The sequence below is a fragment of the Chroicocephalus ridibundus genome, chromosome 1 (assembly GCF_963924245.1).
Source record: "Chroicocephalus ridibundus chromosome 1, bChrRid1.1, whole genome shotgun sequence".
Lineage (NCBI taxonomy): Eukaryota > Metazoa > Chordata > Aves > Charadriiformes > Laridae > Chroicocephalus > Chroicocephalus ridibundus.
In genome coordinates this window covers 153,482,277-153,503,509 of record NC_086284.1, presented here as the reverse complement: position 1 = coordinate 153,503,509, position 21,233 = coordinate 153,482,277, and the positions used below count along the sequence as shown (strand labels likewise).

Genomic DNA, 21,233 nt, shown 5'->3' with positions numbered 1-21,233 from the left:
CTGTGCTTTAGGTCCCACTTTCCCTGTAGTCTCCATATGAAGCTCTGGAGGTGAATGTGTCACACACACTATGAAATTCATTCTTCCTTTCTATTTTAGTTTGAGAGAAAGTAGCTACCTGTATTTAGGAGAGAGCTGTGAGAAATCTTTGCAGGAGTAATGGATGATTGCTCGACGGTTTCCATGGAAACAGTCGTCTTGCTGTGAAGGGTATTTGATAAAACTATTAGCTGCCCTGGATGCACAGCCAAAAAAAAGATTACTTAAAGGGACACTGCTGCACACATAGTAACCCCTTCCCCTCATCCCTCTGAAAACAGAAAAGAAAAACCATTTTTATGTCTGTATTGCACCTTAGAGGAGTACAATGGCAGCCATTCTTCACTATGAATCATCCTAAACTAATTATAATAAAATATAGACTACATGTAAGTATCTTAGAAAAATAAAGTTAAATAAATGAGTTGTTGTGTACCTAGTGTCATTAAATTTCTTGATATTGTTAAATACATTTCCTCTTGTCAATCAGCCTCCCAAAATATTCTAATATTAACTTTGAAAAGACTAGTAATTCAGCATGTGTTGTTTACATACACAGGTATGTATGTATATGCACGTATTCACTAATGATAAGATTTTCTGTAAAAATTATTTGACGTACATCTGTAGTTTCAATGCATGAATTCATAGCTATATGTGTATGTGTAATATGTGTATATGAATCTAATGACCTGGTTTGGGCATTACATGACTACTTAGTGGTTCAGCATTTCTTTGAAAGCCTGATGCATACACAAGATTTAAGCCCCCTTTCTTAAGAAGCTAGGGAAGCAAGGTCTGGCACAGAGGTTTTTGAGATGAGTGTTTGCAGCAAATAAATACTTCTTAATACCTCTTATTCATATGTTTCCATGATCTGACCCATTGTACTTGTGCTCTTGCAAGCATTTATGTAAGAAAACTAGAGCCCATTGCATTTCTGAGCCAGATTTAGGCCAGATTTATTTTTTTAGAGCAGTAATCTCTTGAGTGTCTGGAGTGAAGATAATATGATTCCAGAGTTTCTACACTACAGTTTTTCCTTTATTTAGCAACCAATGATAATTCTGTTCCAATTCTTGTATCTATTTCAGGAAGAGAGCCCTAAATGACTTCCATTTGTTTCTGCTTTAAGTCCATCAACATAAATGAAAAAGCTGGCAGGAGCTGTGTAATTTTTTAGGAATACAATTACTTTTGTTTCTGCTACTGATGAGTAGATGTTGAGAGATAAGAATTCTTGTTTCATTCACACATATCTGGAAATCATCAATCATTTAAATCCTAGCTTTTATGGTAAAAGATTTCCTGGAGAAGGTAGAGATGACTTACTGACTTTGAAAGTGCAAATGCTATTTATCCGACATGTTAAAATTAATTACTTCTTGCTGCTCACCCAGCTCTAATGCATTGAGAAAGGTAAGCTGGGTATACTGTAATTTGTTGCTCAAGCCACTGATATGGTGTGAGATCCAGACTTGAGGCTGAGCACTCTAGTAGCCTTGGAAACATGATGCCATGTGCAGAGATGCCAAATTATTTCCTTGTGGAACTGGGTCACATCAGGAAGGGTTTTGTTAGTGCCTCTGTGTTGTCCTTGAGCTCTGAGCTAGACTGAGCTAACTGAGCTCAGGCTTACCTCCATGAAAATCAGGTCTCATGTTTGGGGCTCCAGGGGGCTGGAGAAAATCAGGGGATGTTGCTGAATTGTAGTTGACTGCATCTGACTTCCTGAGCACCAAGTTGCTGTGCTCTGCAGGATCTGGTTCAGGTTTGCTATTACTGTTCCACACTTGGAAGTTGACTCTGTGCAGAACCTCTTAGGTGGGTCTCCATCACCCTCCTCAGCTAATCATCTATTATGTGTTTATCTGTATTTCCATAGTTTTAGATTATTTTAGCCCTTTGCTGCCCCAGATACTGACTATGGAATTTTTGAGCTGCCTTGAAGAAATCCATCTACTTTCTTAATGGTTCTATATCTAGCATTCCCAGTATCCGAAAAGGCATGCAAAACTCTTCTTTAAATACCGCTGTTAAAGGAAGCATTAGTATCTCAAAGGGATTTGCATGCACTTGGGAAGTCACCAGTTATACTTCATGTCCTAACACGTTAGAAAAGCTGAGAAAAACTTTAATAGCAGTTTTGACCATCTTAGCTAAAGCAAATTCTGAGATGTCAGAATCCACTAGTACTGTTTCTGACTTACAAGTGTGTTAGACTTCTGGTAAAATTCTTTGCTGGGAATAATAATAAATATCTGTATCTTGGAGCAAAAAGGTGTCCCTCCATTTTTCACTTTGAAGCCTATATGTAATTTGAAGAATAGTGTTGAGACTCAAGGTCATCAGATGATTTCTTAGACAGACAGTGCAGGTACAGTGGCCAGCAGTCTGACCTTGAAAATTAAACGTGAATTCTTGATTTCCTCAGCTATTACTATTACTGTGATTGTACTAAAGATTGGAATAATTTCCTAAGGAAAGGAAATTCTTAGAGAGCCCAGACTTGTGGTTCTGATAAGATCATAACCAAGGAATAGCTGTATTGGTTCAGGCCAACAATCCCTTTAGTCCAGCATTCTGTTTCACGTAATGACCATATGCAGACACCCCAGAAAGGGTAAGACATGATACTTCACTGTAATTTTGTCCCTCCCAACTATTTACAAATGAGGGTTTTCTGGAACTTTTTGTGACTTGTCCGTTTAGTATCCTCCATGAATCTGACATCTGAGTACACGGTCAGTGCCTTCTTGAGCCCATGTAAACGTTTGCAGCTGTAGCATCATTTCATAAGTGGTTCTACAGGCCTATTCTCTGTTGCAGAAAGAACCTGCCTCATTTCTTTTGAGTTTGAACCTGTCTCCCAGTAGCTTCATTGACAGCCTCATGCTCTTGCACTGGAAGACACAGTGAATGGGTGATCACAACCGAGACTCTGTGCCACTCACAATTTCAGATTTCTCATACCCCTTCCAAGTCCTCTTTTTTTTCCAGGCTGAAAAGTCCAATGCTACTTAATTGTTCCTCATGTAGAAGAGATTGCATATATTTGATCATCTCCCAGAGCACTGTCTCAGTCTCCCATATCTGGGTTATGGAATGGATTCTCCTGCAGATGGTGAGAGGTATCTTCGTAAGCAATTTGACTCTCTTGGGCTTTTCCCAAATGTCCTGAATTGCAGGGAACTCAAGCAATTTTCCCATACAAGTCCATAGGAAAGATCCTTTATCCAGCATAGGATGTATTTGGCAACTCACAGATACAGAGGACGGTCTCTCATTAACACAAAATAATGAAATATTAAGTGTCACATTGAACATCCAAACACAGGCATGGATCTGGATGCCCTAACTTCAGCAGATGACAGTGTGGCTGCATCACATTCCTCTACCCTAGAAAACAAGCTTAAGATTCATAGCTTATAAAAAGAGGGCTGCTATTTTGAATACCCCTTCTTAAGTCTTAGTGAAGATTATTCATATTATTGTTGGTATTCTAGACTTAACTTTCAGAAACAAGATTATTATCATACCAGCAAGAAATACTTGATGAAATCCAGCAGCTGAACTATGGCTTCCAGAATAGCTCCCAAGTTACATTAACTGCTACCTCATTGTTCCAGACTCACCTGTTGCAGAATTATCAATGATGGCAGTGACAGCACATAGCTCTAAAGATAACGAAGCTTGCTGTGCTCTTTTTGACAGCCTCTCTGCTCCCCACCCCCAAAATGCTAGGTGCACTGAGTAGAAATATGTTTTTCTCAGCTACACAGAGTAATAGATACACCAAATGTCAGTGCAACTTATGGCAGAATATGATGTGGTTGTATCCACATCTGGTGTTCTGGACACTTGGAGTATTTTGGGCAGGCTGTCATTCATAAGGACGGTCCAACACCATTACACCGACTCTGTTAAACCTTTCTCTTTTGAATTGTTCATTACTCTCTGTCTTTATGAATATATATCTGAAGAAAGAACTTAAATGATACACTTCTAGCATCGGTCAGTAAAGAGGTAACTTCTTGAGAGTTTTTGGAGAAAAAAGTTTAGGCCAAATTTCTTGTCTGGAGATAAAAAGGATAAAACCAAACTCTTTGTATTGGTTCTACCCAAGGGGAACACAAGGAAGCTGCTGATTGTGTGTTATTGTCAGATATTTGCCAAACAGCTTTGGTGGTATTGTCCCATTTTCTTACTCCTTCACAGGGGATATCAGCACAGACTTTACAAGAGTTAGGTAATCTGATGACCCGTTTGTCTCTGAGTTGCTACTGTATGTACATACTCTGCAAGCCAAATACACCTCTGTTCACAGCAGTGCTATGGCATATACTGATTGGAGTCTCTGGGATATACTGACATATCACTGCATTTCTCCTGCTCAGGTAGGGATACCCTTTGATGTCTTAAATCGTAAGAACTAAGGAGGATGTATGAGGGGAAGTTTCCAAATGTATCTTCTTCTTTTCATTGGCCACAGGCTCATTGGTATCTACCCGATAAATCTGTGAAGCTGTCAATCCCATCATGGCCTGTGTAACATATATTCAGAGTGTTGATAATATACATGGCCCTAACCATTGGCTTTTCCTGAAGAGATGCAGTAGAAGTCACACACAGTGCTAGTTCTTCTTCCTTCATAACAGTTTTACCATCTATTTATAATGAAGGATGTGTAAGTCCTGCAGGTGACTTGTGATAGGCTGTATGTGGCTGTTGTCAGGACCTTCATCAAGAGGTCAAAATGAAGCCTCCCTTTAAGTTAAACTGTGATCTGGTAGCTACAGTATTCTTCTGGGAAAAGGGAGTGGTTGGCTCAAACTTTGAGGCTAAGTAGGTATGGAGGGTGGGGTGAGGTGTTCATTGAAATATCAGTGTAATAGAATGGCAACATAGTTCATCATAAAGTATGAAACAGCTATTTGATTTGATAGACAAAAATTAGACAGTTATTCCCCAAAATGCGAATCCAGGTCTTGGACAGATGGCTGACTACAGCCTTTTATTTGGTAACAGAAAGAAGACCCTTTATCTAGAAGGTTTCTTCAGGAGGCAGTTCTAATTTCAAGGTTTGCATGTTACAGTGGTGTGGAACAAGGAAAGAACCAACAGTAACTTTGCATTTTTTGTCTCACAAACTGTGTTTGGTAGTGAATTAGAAGTTTGGTTTTTGGTTTTGGGTTGTGGCGGTTTTTTTTTTTAATAATTTGGTCCATTCAAACAAGATGGATTTTTAATACCACTGAGTGCAAAACTGAATTAAGGAGTTAGGGATGTAGTGCTTAACAAATAAAGGGTGGTTTTGTATGTAAAGCAGTCACTGAAATGGGTCATTCATAAGGGCGCTCATTTACAATGAACTTAAGGAAAGAGGCTATATCAGAAAAAGCTATTATTTCTTTTCATCTTCAGTGTTTGTGGAAATGGCAACCCCACAAAGTCCTGTTTGTGAACTGTATGACAGTTATCTAGTATGGCCTTATTACAAGAACTGATCCCTGTTTGCAGCTATTTTGAACCGAACAGTGCTCGCATTATTCTGGGAACTAACACTGAATTTCAGTGAGCACTCTTTATTATGTCTCCACTTAGGGTAGATGTCTGTCAGAGCAGCGAGCAGGCGCACTAGGCTGTAACGTATGTACACTTGACTTAACTTTAGATTATCAGACTTGATACTGTGATGGCCAAAGAGCAGCAGCAAGGAGCTTAGTGAGAAAGGATGGATGTGCCATGTAGACGTACCATCAGAGCGCTGTTGAACAATGCCCAGTGAAGAGAAAGGTTGTTTGCCTTATCTGACCAGATTTTAATTAACTGTGACAAGTTTTGCAAAGAAGTTCTTTTTCCATGCATGTGTTAAAATTCTTACCCTTTTCTGCTCCAGGCTCGGAGAAGGATTTAGAAATTTTAATTGGAGCAATTAGTGTTATCTCAAAGAACACTTTTGTCCTGTTTCAAGATTTTGCAACGTAAATAAGACACAGTTTTAGAGACAATTTTTGGTTTGCTGGAGTAGATAGATTGATTCAGTAACTGGAACTCTTACTGCCATCATACTAGGGGACATCTTTCTGATGAGTTAAAAAAATTAAGTTTCTGCTTTTTCTGCTGCTGCTTCATTCTTTTGACCTTTCATAAGAGGACAGCAGGGAGAAGTGATTTAAATGAAGATAATTTAAACAGTTATGTCCTTGTTAGAATCACTTGATTTGTCTAGAACATGTAGAGCATTTGTAGAACAAAATTTGAGAAGTTGGGCTATTGCACCTTGAGAGCATGCATAATTTATTTGTTATACATTTTGCTTTTTTAGTACCATTTTAGTTTGGAATGTCTTAATCTGTCACTTTATAAAAGAATGACAGTTAAAAATGTAAAACATATATAAAATTATTTTCATCTTTCCTCATTTCAGGGGTTGGTAGCTTGATAGTTCTTAGAAAGTTGGAAAATTAGAGTGAAAAATAATATATTTGTTTCATGTCTTTCTAGACTGCAAAGAAATCATAAACACCTGGTTCTTGTACAGCAAATTTCTGATTTTTATATAATCATTTAATAATTTGTAGAAATTAAGTGAATCAAAAAAAAGCAGAACAGCAGTCATCTGTCAGGGTGTTTTCTCTGTATTATAGTTATGATCCCACCAAAGTGAAATAATCCGTAAAATTTCAGTGTGTTTATTCATTTTCATTTTTCATTTAATTTTTCTAACTTATTTCAAACAAATTTTTTTCTATATGAATGAGCTTAGTATTCAAAGAGATTGTTTTTTCTTTTTATTCACATAAGGCAAAATTTGTAACTAGTTCATTTTAGCACCTCCATCCCCTTTGGATGGGATTTTTAAGACTATGTGAAACAATGTAGAAATGCACAAATCTGGCTGGGGATTAGAGGTTTAAAATATGTAAACTTTAATGTCTTTTGATGTTTTGTTATATTTGTGTATGTATTACATGATTTGTTTTGTTTACAAATTACAGCTTAGATATACTTTCCTTGCAGATGTTAATTTTATCCTACACTTCTCTTCAGTAGAGATGAAATTTCTGAAATTTTGTTTCCACAAATGTGAAACTTTGTAGTAGAACAAAAAAAAAATCGAAAATACCATTAACAAGTTGGAAGCTAATTTAAATAGAAAATATATGCTTTTGCATCTTAAATAAGAAGGAAGAAAGGAAAAATGAAGAACTAATAGCACATATGTAAATAAAATTCTAAATGATTAAGATTTTTATTTTTGGTTGTCCTTCCTTTAGCTTTTGAATTCACACCTCAATAGTCAGATTGAAACACAATGACTTGCTACTCAAAAGTAACAGGGTGGTTTGAATCGGTGTGTCTCATCTTCATCTTGCTTTTACACTAATGCTGAAATTTTGTGGGACTTTGCTTTTGTTTCTTGAACTCGAAGCTGTGTTTTTTAGTTTTCATTTTAGATGATGCCTTTTTTAACAAACTATAAGTGTCCTAATAGCTGAGGTTTTGGTTGGATTTAGAAATCACTGTCTGAATGAATTCATAAATTTGCAAAATGCAGAGATGAGTTTCTTTAGCCAGGGGTAACTGAGCTTCAGAACAACTGGTACCCTCCATTATTGATAGGTGTACAATTTTCAGCAGGTCTTTCAAAGTTATGCTTTTTATTAATACAATCAAACAATTTTTCAGGGAATTGTGTTGATTGTGTTTGCAAAAGCAGGAAATGGCAAATGGAAAAACACAGAAATAATTTCTGAAGGAACTACCCTGATTATTGGTTCCAAACTTGTACAACTATATCTTTTTAGTAGCAAAACTCTAATAGTGATGAGATAAATGATACAGGACTCTTATTATACATTCTTTTTTCAGTTCAGTTTTCCGTGATGCTGAAATAGAAGTTAAAATTACTAGTGTCCAGCACTTTCTGAAAAATACTCTTAAAAATCCTGAAATGAAACAATTGTAATTCTATCTGGTCACATTCTGCTCCCAGTTAGTAAAGATACTTATATAAATTAGTCATGCAGGTTGAAGGGCTCTCCCAGAGATCATTTCACGCAACATCCTGCTCAAATCGGTAATTTCAAGTGATGGGAGTTCCACGGCCTCTCTGGGCACCTGATCCAGTGTTTGGTTGCTGTCCTGGTAAAATCTTTTCTGTATTAACAAGTCAGAATTTTCTGTGCTGCAACTTTTCCCTGTTGCCTGTCATACTTCCACTGTGCACTTCTGAAAAGACTTTTGTCTCCATCATCTCTACAGCTTCCAGTTAGTTCTAGAGAGCATCAAGGATCCCCCTAAGCCTTCTTTTCTTTTCAGCTGACCCCAGTTGTCTCATCCTCTCCTCTTACACTGTATGCTCCAGTCCAGCCATCTTGGTGGCTGTCTTCAGCTTTTCAGTGTCTGTCTTGCACTGAGGAGCCCAAATCTGGACACAGTACTCCAGCAGTGGTTTTGCAAAAGCTGCATAGAGAGAAATAACTGCTTCTCTTCTCCTGGTTGTATACTCTTAGTAACACAGCCCAGGATGCAGTTGGCTTTTTTTTTTTATTTATTTTTTACAGCAAGGACACACTGCTTACTCCTGATTCATGTCTTCCCAAATTTCATAGAATCTTCAAACTTGCTGAGAGTAAAGTCTGTCCCATCGTTCGGACCACTAATAACAGCACTGAATAATATCGGCCACAATATCAGCCCCTGAGGATTGTCAGTAGTAAGCAGCTACCCATTGACTTCATACTGCTGATCACCAGGCTAGGAGCCTGACAGTCCAACTAATTTTCCACCCACCTTCTTAACCACTTATCCACCACTTATCCACCCTGTATCTCAACAATTTGGCTACAAGAATCTTTGGAGGCCATATAGAAGTCCTTAAGTCAAGACATGCAACACCCACTGCTCACCACTTACCCACACCGCCAGTTTACTTCATTGTAGAAGAAGATCAAGTTAGTCAGGTATGATTTGGCCTTCTACACAATTTTAGATCTATTTGGTCGTATAGATCTATTGAATAACTTCTAAAATTAACAATGACAGTTAATACTGAACTGATGGCTGCTCATGGAATTTTCCTTTGGTTGTAACATTTGCATTTAATTGTAATTAATTGGAACTGGGTGGCTAAAATCTTTCAAAGGTTTAGACATGAAAGTTTGGCGGAAAAGCCAGCTGGGAAACTAAACGTTTTAAGTACAAAAGGTGTAACATTCACTTAGTAAGGCCTGGAATACCTGTTGGAGAATAAAACCAAATATTTTTTAGTTAACTAAAACTATCCAGTCTGCTGAAGGATGCAAAGATCCTGCACAGAACATCGTATTTGATCATATGAAGACAAGGGTAGGCTAGTTAAGATTAAAAAAAGTCAGAATTCAGCTGTGTTTTTAATTTCATGTCATATTTTTAATTATTTTTTTAAAAAAGACATTCATATATGACAGAGCATATTTTTCTTGCTCGCTGTGTGATACGTGCTGCCTGATTATGTAGGTTCTGCAGGAAATGGAAGGCATGTCCGTTTCTGCTTTGGAAAGTGCTTATCTCCTGGTGTTACTGAAAGATAAGTTGCTGTAATTTTAAGCATACAGCCTACTCCACTATAAAAACATCATTGCTTAAAAGTGCACTTTCACATTTCTTCCAAATCCCATGCAAAATCAGAGGCAGAAGTAACTGAGGGAATAACAATGGCCAGCTTATGAAGGAAGAAAAGGTTCTGATTAAATTCCTCCCTTCATTATTATGCATGTGTATAATTTATTAATATTTTTAAGACACAGTGATGATACTGCTCAGTATCGATGACTCCTTCAATTCTGAACTATTTTCTCTAATTTTCAATTACTTTGGCGTTTCTTGGTCAAGAAAAAGACCACAGAATTTGTCATTCTTTATGGTGCATTAAAATCACTTTATCACAGCTATTCTTTACGTATTCAGTGTTCTTAGTACGTTTGATCAACTGTTCTATGTAATTACACTGACCAGAAAATTACAGTATTGTTTCTCATAGGGGTACTGTGCTACTTGCAGACCTATTTGTCAGATGTAATATGATGCACACCTTTAATTTATACTTCTTTTATTTTAAGTAGATTTTTTTAAAAAGGAAAATAACTATTCTTAATTAAAAATTGGTAATGATGAAGTACCAACGCCAACTAAGCCAAACATTTAAGGTGGCCACACTGTTTAAAACTTCTGTTTCTAGCCTTCACTTTCTAGTTATTGAATCTTACTGATTTTTAGACAGAACAATCCATTTTGACCTTTTGTTGCCTGTGAAGGTACTTCAAAGTTGTGGTCAATTTGCACCATAATTTTTGTTTTGTTTTTTCTTTTTTCTAAAGACAGCTTATGCTCCTGCAGTCATTCTTTGAACTCCCTTCAATATATCAATATCGTTTTTAAATTGTAGACACATAAAGTGGTCACGGTATACCTGTAGTGGTAGCAGTAGTACCAAAGAGGTAATAAAGTGGCCCTCCACCTTAAGCTTTTTTGGGTTATGTCAAAGAATTGTAGAAACTCTACTAGCTTGTAATAATGGGGTATTAAACAAAAAACTTGCAACAGAAATTGGATAATAAAGCGTTCTTCAAAATTCGTGGTAATATTGTTGATGATATCTGGTGGCTAGAAGTTCCCACTGGATAAACTGAAAAAGAAATATGGTGCATATTTGTAATAGTAATAATAATTAACAATGAAAAACATGCATGTTGTAGATAACTTGAGAACAAGTAGATTTTTTTCCCTATTTGTTATCTTTTTTTAAAAATAAAGGAATCATTGAACATAGAAAAACATTAAAAACATAAAACATATATATGCGCCACCCCTTGTTATAATAATTCAAGTTGCATTCAAAGGTAAGAAGGTGCTGAAGTTTACTAATCTGTTACGGAGCAATAAGAGTTACACGTGAAAGTTATTTCTGTGTGAAAGTAGAGCAAAGCAATAATTCTTTATTACCTTATCAGAATGGATAACTTGCAAGGAATGAAGGATTAGTTTTGTATTTTTCTGCTCCTGATATCTGTGTGTGGCCCTATGCTTTTAATTATTGTGCAAAGTCCTGTTTTGAAGATTAAAATATTAATTTTCATTCACCTATGTAGTGTGTGTAGAATCTGAATACATCATATTAATATTTCTCCATTCTGCCACTGAAAGATAAGTACATCACCTCTATTTCACAATTAAGAAGGATATCTGTGCACCACCTTCCTTCAGCAGCCACATTTAAATCTGTGTTCTAGGGAGATTCAGTCTGCCTGTAGCCTTGTTTTCGGGCTCTTTAGAATTGTGGGCATGTTGCCAAAATTAAGTCCTTACTCTTGAGTCAAGAGGTGGGAGGTGTTGTTTTTCAGCAGGTTATGTCATCCGAATCACAGTGGAATTACTTAAGATGATAGAAGTAGGACATTTCCTTTGCCGAAGTGCAAAGCATCACTTCAGACAGTGGAGATACAGAAATTTCTAAAGAAAAAGCTTAGAAGAATTTTCTGTTTGGGAAAACGCTGTGCAACGTAAAAAGTAGACACTGTTGTGTCAGCATCCCTTTAGTGACATGCTGTGCTCCTACTGTGTATTCCATCTATTCCATTTCCATAGTAGTAGCTGCTTTTATGTTCTTGAGTCAGAGATCATGTCTCTGCACAAGTGGAAATTATCTAGTATGTAATTGCACTACTAAAATAAAAATAATATATTGTTCAAAACAGACTTTTTGCATATTATTTCTTGACCTTCTTATCTTTTGTTTTCTCAGTTTCTAAAAGTTCACAAGAATTTCTTTAATTTCTTTTCTATTATCAAGCTGTTTCATTTTGTTCTACAATAACAGTCCTTGGATGATTGTACAACTGATGTACAGTTGTGTGCACTTATAACTTTTTGTGCTTAGCGAAAGCTCATGCAATTCAGAATAGGATACTTTTCACTCTTGGATCTTTCTTCACCTTTTTAAGCTTAAAGAATCATCTTCAGAATTATCCCCCTTTTCCCATATATGAGTTTTGAAGCAAAGAAAAGCAACTTTTTTAAAATTCTGAAATCTGGGGGATTCAAACCTTCTTTTCTTCCCACCCCATAGAACTTTCTCTTAAGCGGACATGAATTTGAATGTGCTGCCAAGACGTGACTGGGGTGTCTTCAACTGTGGACTGTTTTTACTAGTTTCTTCTCAAACGAGTTAAGTGACATTCTTGGAGTTCTGTTGTTTATATGTATATTCTTAGTAGGTGCTCTCATAGCCAAACAAAGATGACATAAAAATTTGGTATTACAGCAATATAGGATGTGTGCTGCAACGAGCGTTCTCACTTAACGTTGCCACACGTGAATTTACAAAAAGGACAGTGTGTGTCTTAACCTCTCAGTTTCCTGCAGTTCTCTCCTCTCAGCCTGGGAATTGCAGGAAAAGACTTGAGAATTCTGAGAAGGGACTGGGGGATGAGGGGCATGTATGAGCCTCTCCAGAGGGATGGTCAGAAGTCATGTTTCTTATTCAGATGTTTGTGTACTTGTACAAGCAGTGCTGTTCACTTCAGCCAAATAGATACAGGCCCGCTGTTCCAGAGCAGTAAAGTATCTGGATGCCTCTTCAGCGTTATGCTGCTTGGTGAATGCATGAATGGAGTCCCCAGTGTCCACTCTGCAAACTTCGGATCTGGAGATTTTTCAGGGGGAAGCCACTGCTACCACTTGAGTTGTACAGAAGCACCCTTTGAAAATTTCTGAAGACTCCAGGCTATCTACAGAGTCATACATGCTAAGATATTGAAAAAGTGTTTGTAAAAACATTGTATCAGTGGCAAGACAGAAACTCACTCTAACCAGAACTCATGAGAAGGACTGACAGCCACAATATCTTGGAATTAAGGTTCAATTATTGAATCAACATGTTAGAGCTGTCTGAGATGGAAACAGGGATAAATATATCACACTACCTTAAGGCAGCTGAGATCATTCCCTATGGAGACAGACCAAGGACACTCAAGAAGTCATACTTTTCATGACAGGTGCTGGTAACAGCACTGAGAAACAGGTGGAGGGTGTTGGATCTGCTCCCCGTCATATTTTCTCAGACTGGTCTTGAGTGTTAGAAGCTCATCACAGCTTATTCTTATTAAGGCAATATGTTGCACTGATTTTTGTCTTTGATCCTTGATTGAGGGTAGTAAAGATAAGCTCTGAGTTTCTTATGGGTAGAGTATGTGGCAGACTGTCCTATGCTTAGTTGAAATGATATTTTTAAAGCAAACTCAACCTCATGATGAGCTGCTTTTCTGACATTATGTATAGCAGCATAAAAAATGAATCTCTAAAATGCTACCTCTGAAGAGGTGGCAACTGGAATAGTAAGTAGTGGAGACAGACTGGAAAAGTAGTTTCATTGATGTGTCTCAAGAAGAGTGCTGAGGATGGGGTAGGTAATAAAAGTGACAGGAGGATGTTGGTCCACCTTGTACTGATGATGTCCTGTGTGCTGACGGCTTCTTTTTTCTTCTTCTGAGTGTCGGCACAAGAAACGGTAGAAAAAGGTTCAGTTGGTTGGGCTGACTGCCATCTGCTTCAAAAAAGCTTACAGCTCTGCTAAGGAGATGATCCCAGAGATAATGCCTGTAGTCTTTAGATGGCCATATGATCAACCCCCTGGAAGGAGCATCTCAGTGTAGCGTGTTCCCCTCAGATTTAACATCAGCACATTCAAGATAAAGTGGCGGCCTCACTTGATTTAAAACCTGATGAACAGGTACAAGCCATATATGTTTAACTGTAGACGAAAAGAAGCATGCTCCTAACCCTGTAGGCAGATGGAAAAGTTGGAAGGCTACTAGAGGCCAACAGCGTGGAAGGCTGGTAATGAGAAATTACTGATTAAGCTGTGCTTCGGACATCAGTTGAGAAGAATAGCAGAGAGGAATGCACACTGCCCTTTCTTTGGGCATGCACATTACAGGCAGGCAGAGGACATTGTGGGCCAAACGAACAGTCTGGCTAGACTGTTTAGATTTGAGGAAATCCATTATGTGAATGCAGGTACAAGCAAGTAGAAGAATAATAATGGTATTGCTCTACTCTGGTCTATATGGTGTCAGTGATACATGACCAGAGGCTCTCAAGTTATCTGTTGACTATGGGAGAAACAAATACATTTAGAGGGACTTTCTGGTTTATTTTTTCAGGAGGTTTGGGCAGGGGGTGGTGGTGGTGTTTTTTTTGTTTGTTTTTTGTTTTTCAGAAAATGCTAGCCTATGCTGCAAACATACTTGTAAAACTAGCTTCTCAGGAAATACACAACTATAGTATTTAAAGATAGAAAAACCTTCTACTGGATTTTCTTGTTATTCCCATTCGCAGGCATCAATTTATGCAAATGGCCTTGTGCCAAACTTATGCAAAATTCTTCTTGTGGCCCTTGTCATATCACTACACATTTCTATCTTGCTCACTTCACAGCTATGTAAGAACACTTAACAATCTTAAAAGAGAAGTAGTTTTTTCAGTATTTTGAAAAGCATTATACAACGTTACCTTTCTCATTCAAATAGTTAATCATGTGGAGCAAGTTGCATGTATGACAACCAGACGAAGTGTCATTTCTGTACCATGTCTATTGAAAATATGAGTTTGTGGATAGCTTTTTGGATTTGTCTTTTTGGTGTTTGAGGGGAGTGGGTGGCTAAGCTGTGTGTGTGTGCATAGATACAATTTGTTGTTACATTAACTGATATCACAGTTCATGGGCATTATTTTTATGTCATATAATATTAACATTCCAGCAGTATTCACATTCCTATATTTAACATTAGCATGTGGTGTGAGGATAGTACTATTTTAAGGCAAATAATGAAAAAGTGGAATAGATACTATATTGTTTCTCCAGTATTCCCACTTGTTGGTTTGAAACTCCTAACTGCTTTATACGGTAGAACAAGTTTCGGCTTTCTATCATTTTATTCCTTAGTGAGCAGTCTGAAGCATGTTAGTTCTGTGAATTCACATCAACAGAAATATCACATGGACTTTTGTGTCTTCCTGTCTGCATACTCAGAGCTTCTAGAGCAACGTGCTATGCAGTCATGTAATTTCAGCTATGTTCGAGGCCCAGTGGAGAAAGATTTTCATTATGCATAATTAAATGTTGCTACTCTGGGGTTAAAAAGTTGGAAAAAGAGAGTTTTCAACATAGCTGCACCCTTGTGTATGTCTTCCATGAGAAACTAGTAATAATTTAGATTAGTTTAGCAGGCAAGATGATTGGGGGGGTTTTAGTAAACTCGGCTGTCATTTGAACAGTTTATTTTGAGTAAGTAGGTCGTCAAAGATGTTTCTACTGTGCCTTTTTAAGGCTGTGGTTCTGTTGAATGAACTTTCACCTATCTTTCGTTAATATGAGAAATGATAAAACAAAATGTATGAACTGGTAACATCAGAGCACAGCACAGAATTATGCTATGTATTAGAAAGAGTAGCTTCTAGTAATTTTGTTTGTATTTGGTAACTGGGACAAAATGCCATTACGCTAACTCTTGCTTTCTTTTCTGCCGGTACAGGAGATCCATCGTCGATTTGAAAATGCTCCTGACACAGCCAAGACAAAGGCTCTGCAAACTGTTATTGAGATGAAGGTAAATGATTGCATATAGGCATCAGTAGAGTTTGTTCTCTGGAAAACCTTTTCATATGAAAAGTGACTGTACTAAATACCATATACTTCTGTCAGTCTTCTAATTTAAAATAAGTATATTTATTTTATACTATTTTATTATCTATTATTATTTTATTTTTAATTATTGGTCAGTGAAGAGACAGAGCTGCTTCATGACACAATAGAAACCTGCCTTCTGCCTGCCTGCAGCAGCATATACAGATTTCTTTCAGTTAACCAAGAGTTCATTGTATTACAAGGATGGGGGAATGATGGATTAGTAGGTTTTTATGATGATGTGCGTTACTTTCTTTTTATAGTACCAACATTTGAAATATTGCTTTGCGTTCTGTGTGTCAACAAAGTTAGCAATTTGCAGACTTAAAACTCACTTAAAGAATGGGTTGTATAGCTAGAAAGATGTCTGTATGTCATCGTAAATGTAACTTTTCTAGAGGAATTTGTGATTGAATTCTTAAACCCTTAACTCAAGTATCTAATGGAAGAATGGCAATTTGCCAAGAGCTCAGGAGCCACAAGTGAAGTATGTGGTTTACACAGCTTTATACAATCATATTTCATATTATATGGTCCATAAATTACATCAGGCAGGGTTTGGACAAATGCAGTTAAAAAATGGGAGACTGTCTTTGCAAACTGTTCTCTTCCATTTTCTTATTTTCCCTTTCTCCCTCCTTCCTTGTCTGTGCCTTTTTCTTTTATTTTCCTTCTTTTTTTTCTCCCTTCCAGTTGTTTTCATTCCATCTCAATGTTTTCAGTAGTCATTTCCCATCTTTCTACTCTGGAGCCTTTCACTTATCATCTTTCTTTTATTAGTCGTCTTTGTGGTCCATAGTAATGAAAACTAATTGACCATCTGGTAACAATAAGCTGTCTTTACTATCAAAGAGGAACACCGGTATTTCTGGGAAATGATGCGAGAGCCGAAACTAAGTACTGTTGTAAATTGCAACATACCACCTCACCTTACTACCTTTCTAATTTTTTGTTGCAAAAGTCTACTTTACCAATTTTAACTTGAGCATAAAAAATAAAGCAGGAGGTCCGGCTAGATATTCATAATGGTCCTTTAGAAAAATCTTTTCTCATGAATGAAAACATGTATATGAAAATCTTTCACACTTTTTTTCAGCAGTGCTTTGATTACCAGACAAAAGAAATTATGAAGGATTGATCTATGAAAGAATGGAGGATAGCTTCAAATCCTACCTGTATGTCAGGAAAGACGAAATATTTTGGAGAAATGAAACAAAAAAAATAGACTTCTTTAAGAGGTTACAGTTCATAAATACATATCTGTGTTCATGAGCGTGCATGAAGCTCTGTGTGCTGTATGAATCTATTCTTGTTGTTCCTAACACATAAGACTTCAAAAGAAACAGTAAACCAAGTAGATTGAAAACCTCTCATTGTCCTGTAAAACTATGAGGATAATGGTAGATTGACTTTTTTATTTTTCCACATGTATATTTTTTTAACCGTGGAAATGTTTTATATGTTGTGGATATGAGACAGAATACTTGAAGGATCCTCTGATGCTTTATCCACTCAAAACTAGATTGTCGCATCTGTTCCTTGCTTATGGTGCTTTTTGTGTTCTCTATTTTTGATCCCACTTAAATTACTAGTAGCACAAACCCATTTTTTTGCCATTCTTGCAGCCACATTTTGCTGTTCATTCAATTAGAATTAAATTTCTAGCCATGTATTCTTTTAGAACTAAACTCTTGCTTTCCTGAAAGGTACAAAAAATTGAAACATGAGTACTTGAGCACTCAGTCTACACTCCAGAGGTGTAGACTGATTTCTGTAGGAACTTCAGAAGTAAATTTCAAGGGCAAGTACATGTCCAACAAATTTTTCTCTGTTTTTTTTTTTTCACTCCAGTGGTATGTTAACTTTGTATCTAACTTTGTATCTTTATTTGTCTCTTCTAATCATTGTCAGGATTCAAAAATTTCTTCCATGGAGCGTGGCCTCCGGGATTTGGAAGAGGAGATTCAGATGTTGAAGTCAAACGGAGCTCTGAGCACAGAGGAACGTGAAGAGGAAATGAAGCAAATGGAGGTGTACCGTAGTCATTCCAAATTCATGAAAAATAAGGTATTGAGAAAATAAATGACAGTAGTAAGATAAACTGAGCTTAGCAAACAGATGAGAGAAATTTTCATACTTCAGTAAGGAGTTATGGTCTGGGTTCCCGTTTAAGTGCTGGGAAACAGAATTTGTTTGTATTCTGCAATGAAGCCACTAAAATAACTTAAAAATATTTAAGATAATTTTAAAGTCAAATTTGAAAATATTATAATGATGGTTCAATAAGGTCAGCGTCCCAAATCCTACTTTTACTGTCATGTCTAACTTTCTTTTATTTCAGAAGGATTTTGTGTTTCTCTTTGGACCATTGCTAATCCATTATAGTTTTAGGTTTTATTTGGTCTAGCGTCTTTTCAAATGTAGTCTATTAAAAAAAAGGGTGTTTCTTTTTGCAACTGTTGTACTATAACTAGGAAGTCTTTTTATTATGTAAGGGCTGAAAAGGGCATGAACTGTCACTATAACAGCTTTCCATTATACTCTCCTTCCAGTAGTCACGTCAGAATGAGAGTAGATTCTACAACAGTGGTGGTGCCAACATTAATTTATGCTGTTGGGAATACAGGACAAATACAGCAGTGAGACATGTTGATACTCAGGCGTAAAGATGGACACTGGCTGCTGAATTGTCTGTAGCCAAAAGTCAATTCATTCTTTGTTTCTCCCAAAGAAGCGTTTCTCAGTCTTTTATTGGTCCCTAACGTTTTCTAATGAAGATTCAGGACACCTCGTACAGTAAATTTAAGTATATTGTGAGCAGTCCTGCTTTTCTTCATTAGGTTGTGTGTACTCTCTGCAAGCAGTATACAGTGGTGTACAAATCCCTGGAACAGAGGTTGAAAATTACTCTACTAGGTCCTAAACAATTGTAACCTACTGCGTTTGTCCTGCTTGAAATTATTTGTCCAAAAAATAATGCTGGAGAAAGTTTCTTGGAGAAGTATTACTTGCCCTAAAGTAGAAACGTGTAATAAGTATGTGTTTCTTCCACTTCCCTCACCCCAGCTCACCAATTTACCTCAAGATAACCAGACCTGTTCTTTTATTCTTTTACCTTTATCCTACAGAGTTGCTTCTAGGAACTGAAGGATACTCGCTTCACATTAGGAATGGAGGGATGATTTTAGCACCTCTTCCTTCCATCCTTTCTTCTTCCCTTCTTTCTTTCTTCCCTTGTTAGCAGCTCTTCAATTTCCCCTTCTCCTCTTCCTCTGTAGGCCTATAGATCTGTTCAGCTACTCAGTATCTGGATGTCTTCCGTCTGCTGTGTCTGCTTGTTTATTTTCCTGCAGAAAATGCGTTCCTTTTTGATAACTATTCACTCATGACTGTTAGCCAGCTCCAATCTTGATATCTTGCTGTCTTACCTCATTTTTTAATTGCACAACGTTTATTTTTTCAGTATTGTGTTGCATAGTCATCTGTGGCTGTATCTGGACAATTAACTTTATTTCTATTAAATTGAAAAATGTCCCTTTTCCTGCCCTAATTTCCTCATGAATTCCAGTTTCAAAACCGCTGGGTCAAGTGCCCCGTACTTGACATATATAAACATAACCATAACTATACATCTTTGTTTCATAATCAAATTCTTGTCTGGCAGCCTATGAAATTACAGGGACAGTAAACTTGAGAAGACCTAACGACGAATGGAAGAGAAAATGAGTGACCAGTGTTCATCCTTCTGTTCAGTTCTTTGTCACTTTTAGTTACTTGGATTCAAACAGGCTAACTAGAAGTTGACAAATGATAAATATTTTAAAAGCATAACAATGTCGTGACAGGTAGAGCAACTGAAGGAAGAGCTAAGTGCCAAAGAGGCTCAAGGGGAGGACCTGAAAAAAAGAGTGGCTGGTCTCCAGGCCGAGGTCTCTGCAGTAAGATTTATCTTTTGTGTGCAGTGGCCATTCACTGGGGCTTGCTAGCTCTCTGGCTTTCGGGGTAGCTTTTCTTCTCTTACCTTCTTTACGACTTGATATAACAGTAGAATTAACAGCCTGCTCAGCCTTCTAGCTGCCTTTTTGTTCACATGGTTTTGGTGTCCATAACATCACTCTTCAACTGACATCTATATTTGTTTTGTTACTATTTCTTTAATGGTATGACCTGTTTTAGCAATAACATATTCTTCTCTATCAAAGCAGATTTTCAAAAGTATTCAGCACCCATTTTGGGGCCAGATTTTCAAGGAGATTTGCTTTCCCTAGTATAACAAAAATAACTTGAAGACATGTGCTGAACCCTCTTAACTATGTTTCACAAAAAATAACCAAAGCCGGATGCTGAACGCTTTTTAAAACTGATTGTTTAATTTTACCAGCATGAATTTAGGTTATTCCTTTGCTATGAAATTAATGCATTTGCTGAGTGATCATAGCATCTCTCCGAGAAGAGAGATGTGAGCACTTAATGCTGCCTTAACTTCCCTTGCAACTTGGAATGGTACGCGCTGCATTTTTCCTAAAGCGCTTTAGCACATTGGCAGTGTGGGTTTACAGCTCTGAGATGGGGATTTCCAGAGAGAATCATCTTAGGGTCCTACTTAGGAACTTTAATGTAATGAAATGTGGTTGTGTTTAGATGAGGGCATTTCACCAAAACACAAGTGTTTAGGGTACACATTTGTTCTGAGATGACCTCAAAAAGGATTTATATTTTCAGAGAAAGACCAAACTGGTTTGAGAAAGTTTTAGTATAATTCAGGCTACCTACTAGTTGAAAAAGTTTGTGTCATCTGAAATTTTTAAGGAGGTTTTTGTGTTTAGACACTCCAGAAAACATAACTAGCAGTAAATAGTTCATCTCTTCCCAGCTCTTCTGCTGTGCCTAGCAGTATTGTGCAACTGGTTGTATTGGCCAGTAGCTGACAGCAGAAATAGGGCTGCTAGCATTAATACTTTCCTATCTAACTTAAATAGGTGGTGAAATCATTCTGTGGACATACTTGCTTTTAGTAAAAATATGAAAAAAACAACCTAGTATGATTGAAGTAAGTGAACAATAAACTGTTGAATAGTTCCATAACTTAAATTCTTCTCGTACTTCTTCCCATTATTCCATTTTAAAAAATGAGTTTGTGTGAGGTTTTTTGAGATACATGTCCTCCTTCCACTCCCCTTCTTTATCTCACCGCGTATGCTGTTTCACACTGGAACACAGGAGTCCTTGATGACATCTTTTGATGCTACTTTAATATTCTTCAGTAAAGTTTTCTTTCTTTAATTGCCCATTATTGAAACAGTGTTGTCAAGATAAAACCACATTTACCCAAGCTTTTCCTCTCAGTTATTTCTACTAGTATGTGCATTGATTCTAATTAAAAAATAAAAAAAATTATAGCTTAGATCAGTTTAACTTTGTTCTTGACACATTCCCAAAAATGGAAGATGACCTGGACAATTTT

The 21,233-nt window shown here is 37.0% G+C and overlaps 1 protein-coding gene across 10 annotated transcripts in view; it reads left to right on the top strand.

Moving 5' to 3' along the window:
• The window catches only part of ERC1 (ELKS/RAB6-interacting/CAST family member 1), a 305,118-nt gene that overhangs the window by 66,168 nt on the left and 217,717 nt on the right, over positions 1-21,233 (top strand). For 6 of the 10 annotated variants that reach the window (XM_063318604.1, XM_063318632.1, XM_063318587.1 and 3 more), the window contains exons 4-6: positions 15,618-15,692; positions 17,681-17,836; positions 19,615-19,698. In XM_063318604.1, the coding sequence (XP_063174674.1) occupies positions 15,618-15,692; positions 17,681-17,836; positions 19,615-19,698 (315 nt within the window). The remainder of the gene's footprint in view (positions 1-15,617; positions 15,693-17,680; positions 17,837-19,614; positions 19,699-21,233) is intronic. The other 4 variants (XM_063318622.1, XM_063318614.1, XM_063318654.1 and 1 more) reach the window with 1 other exon arrangement.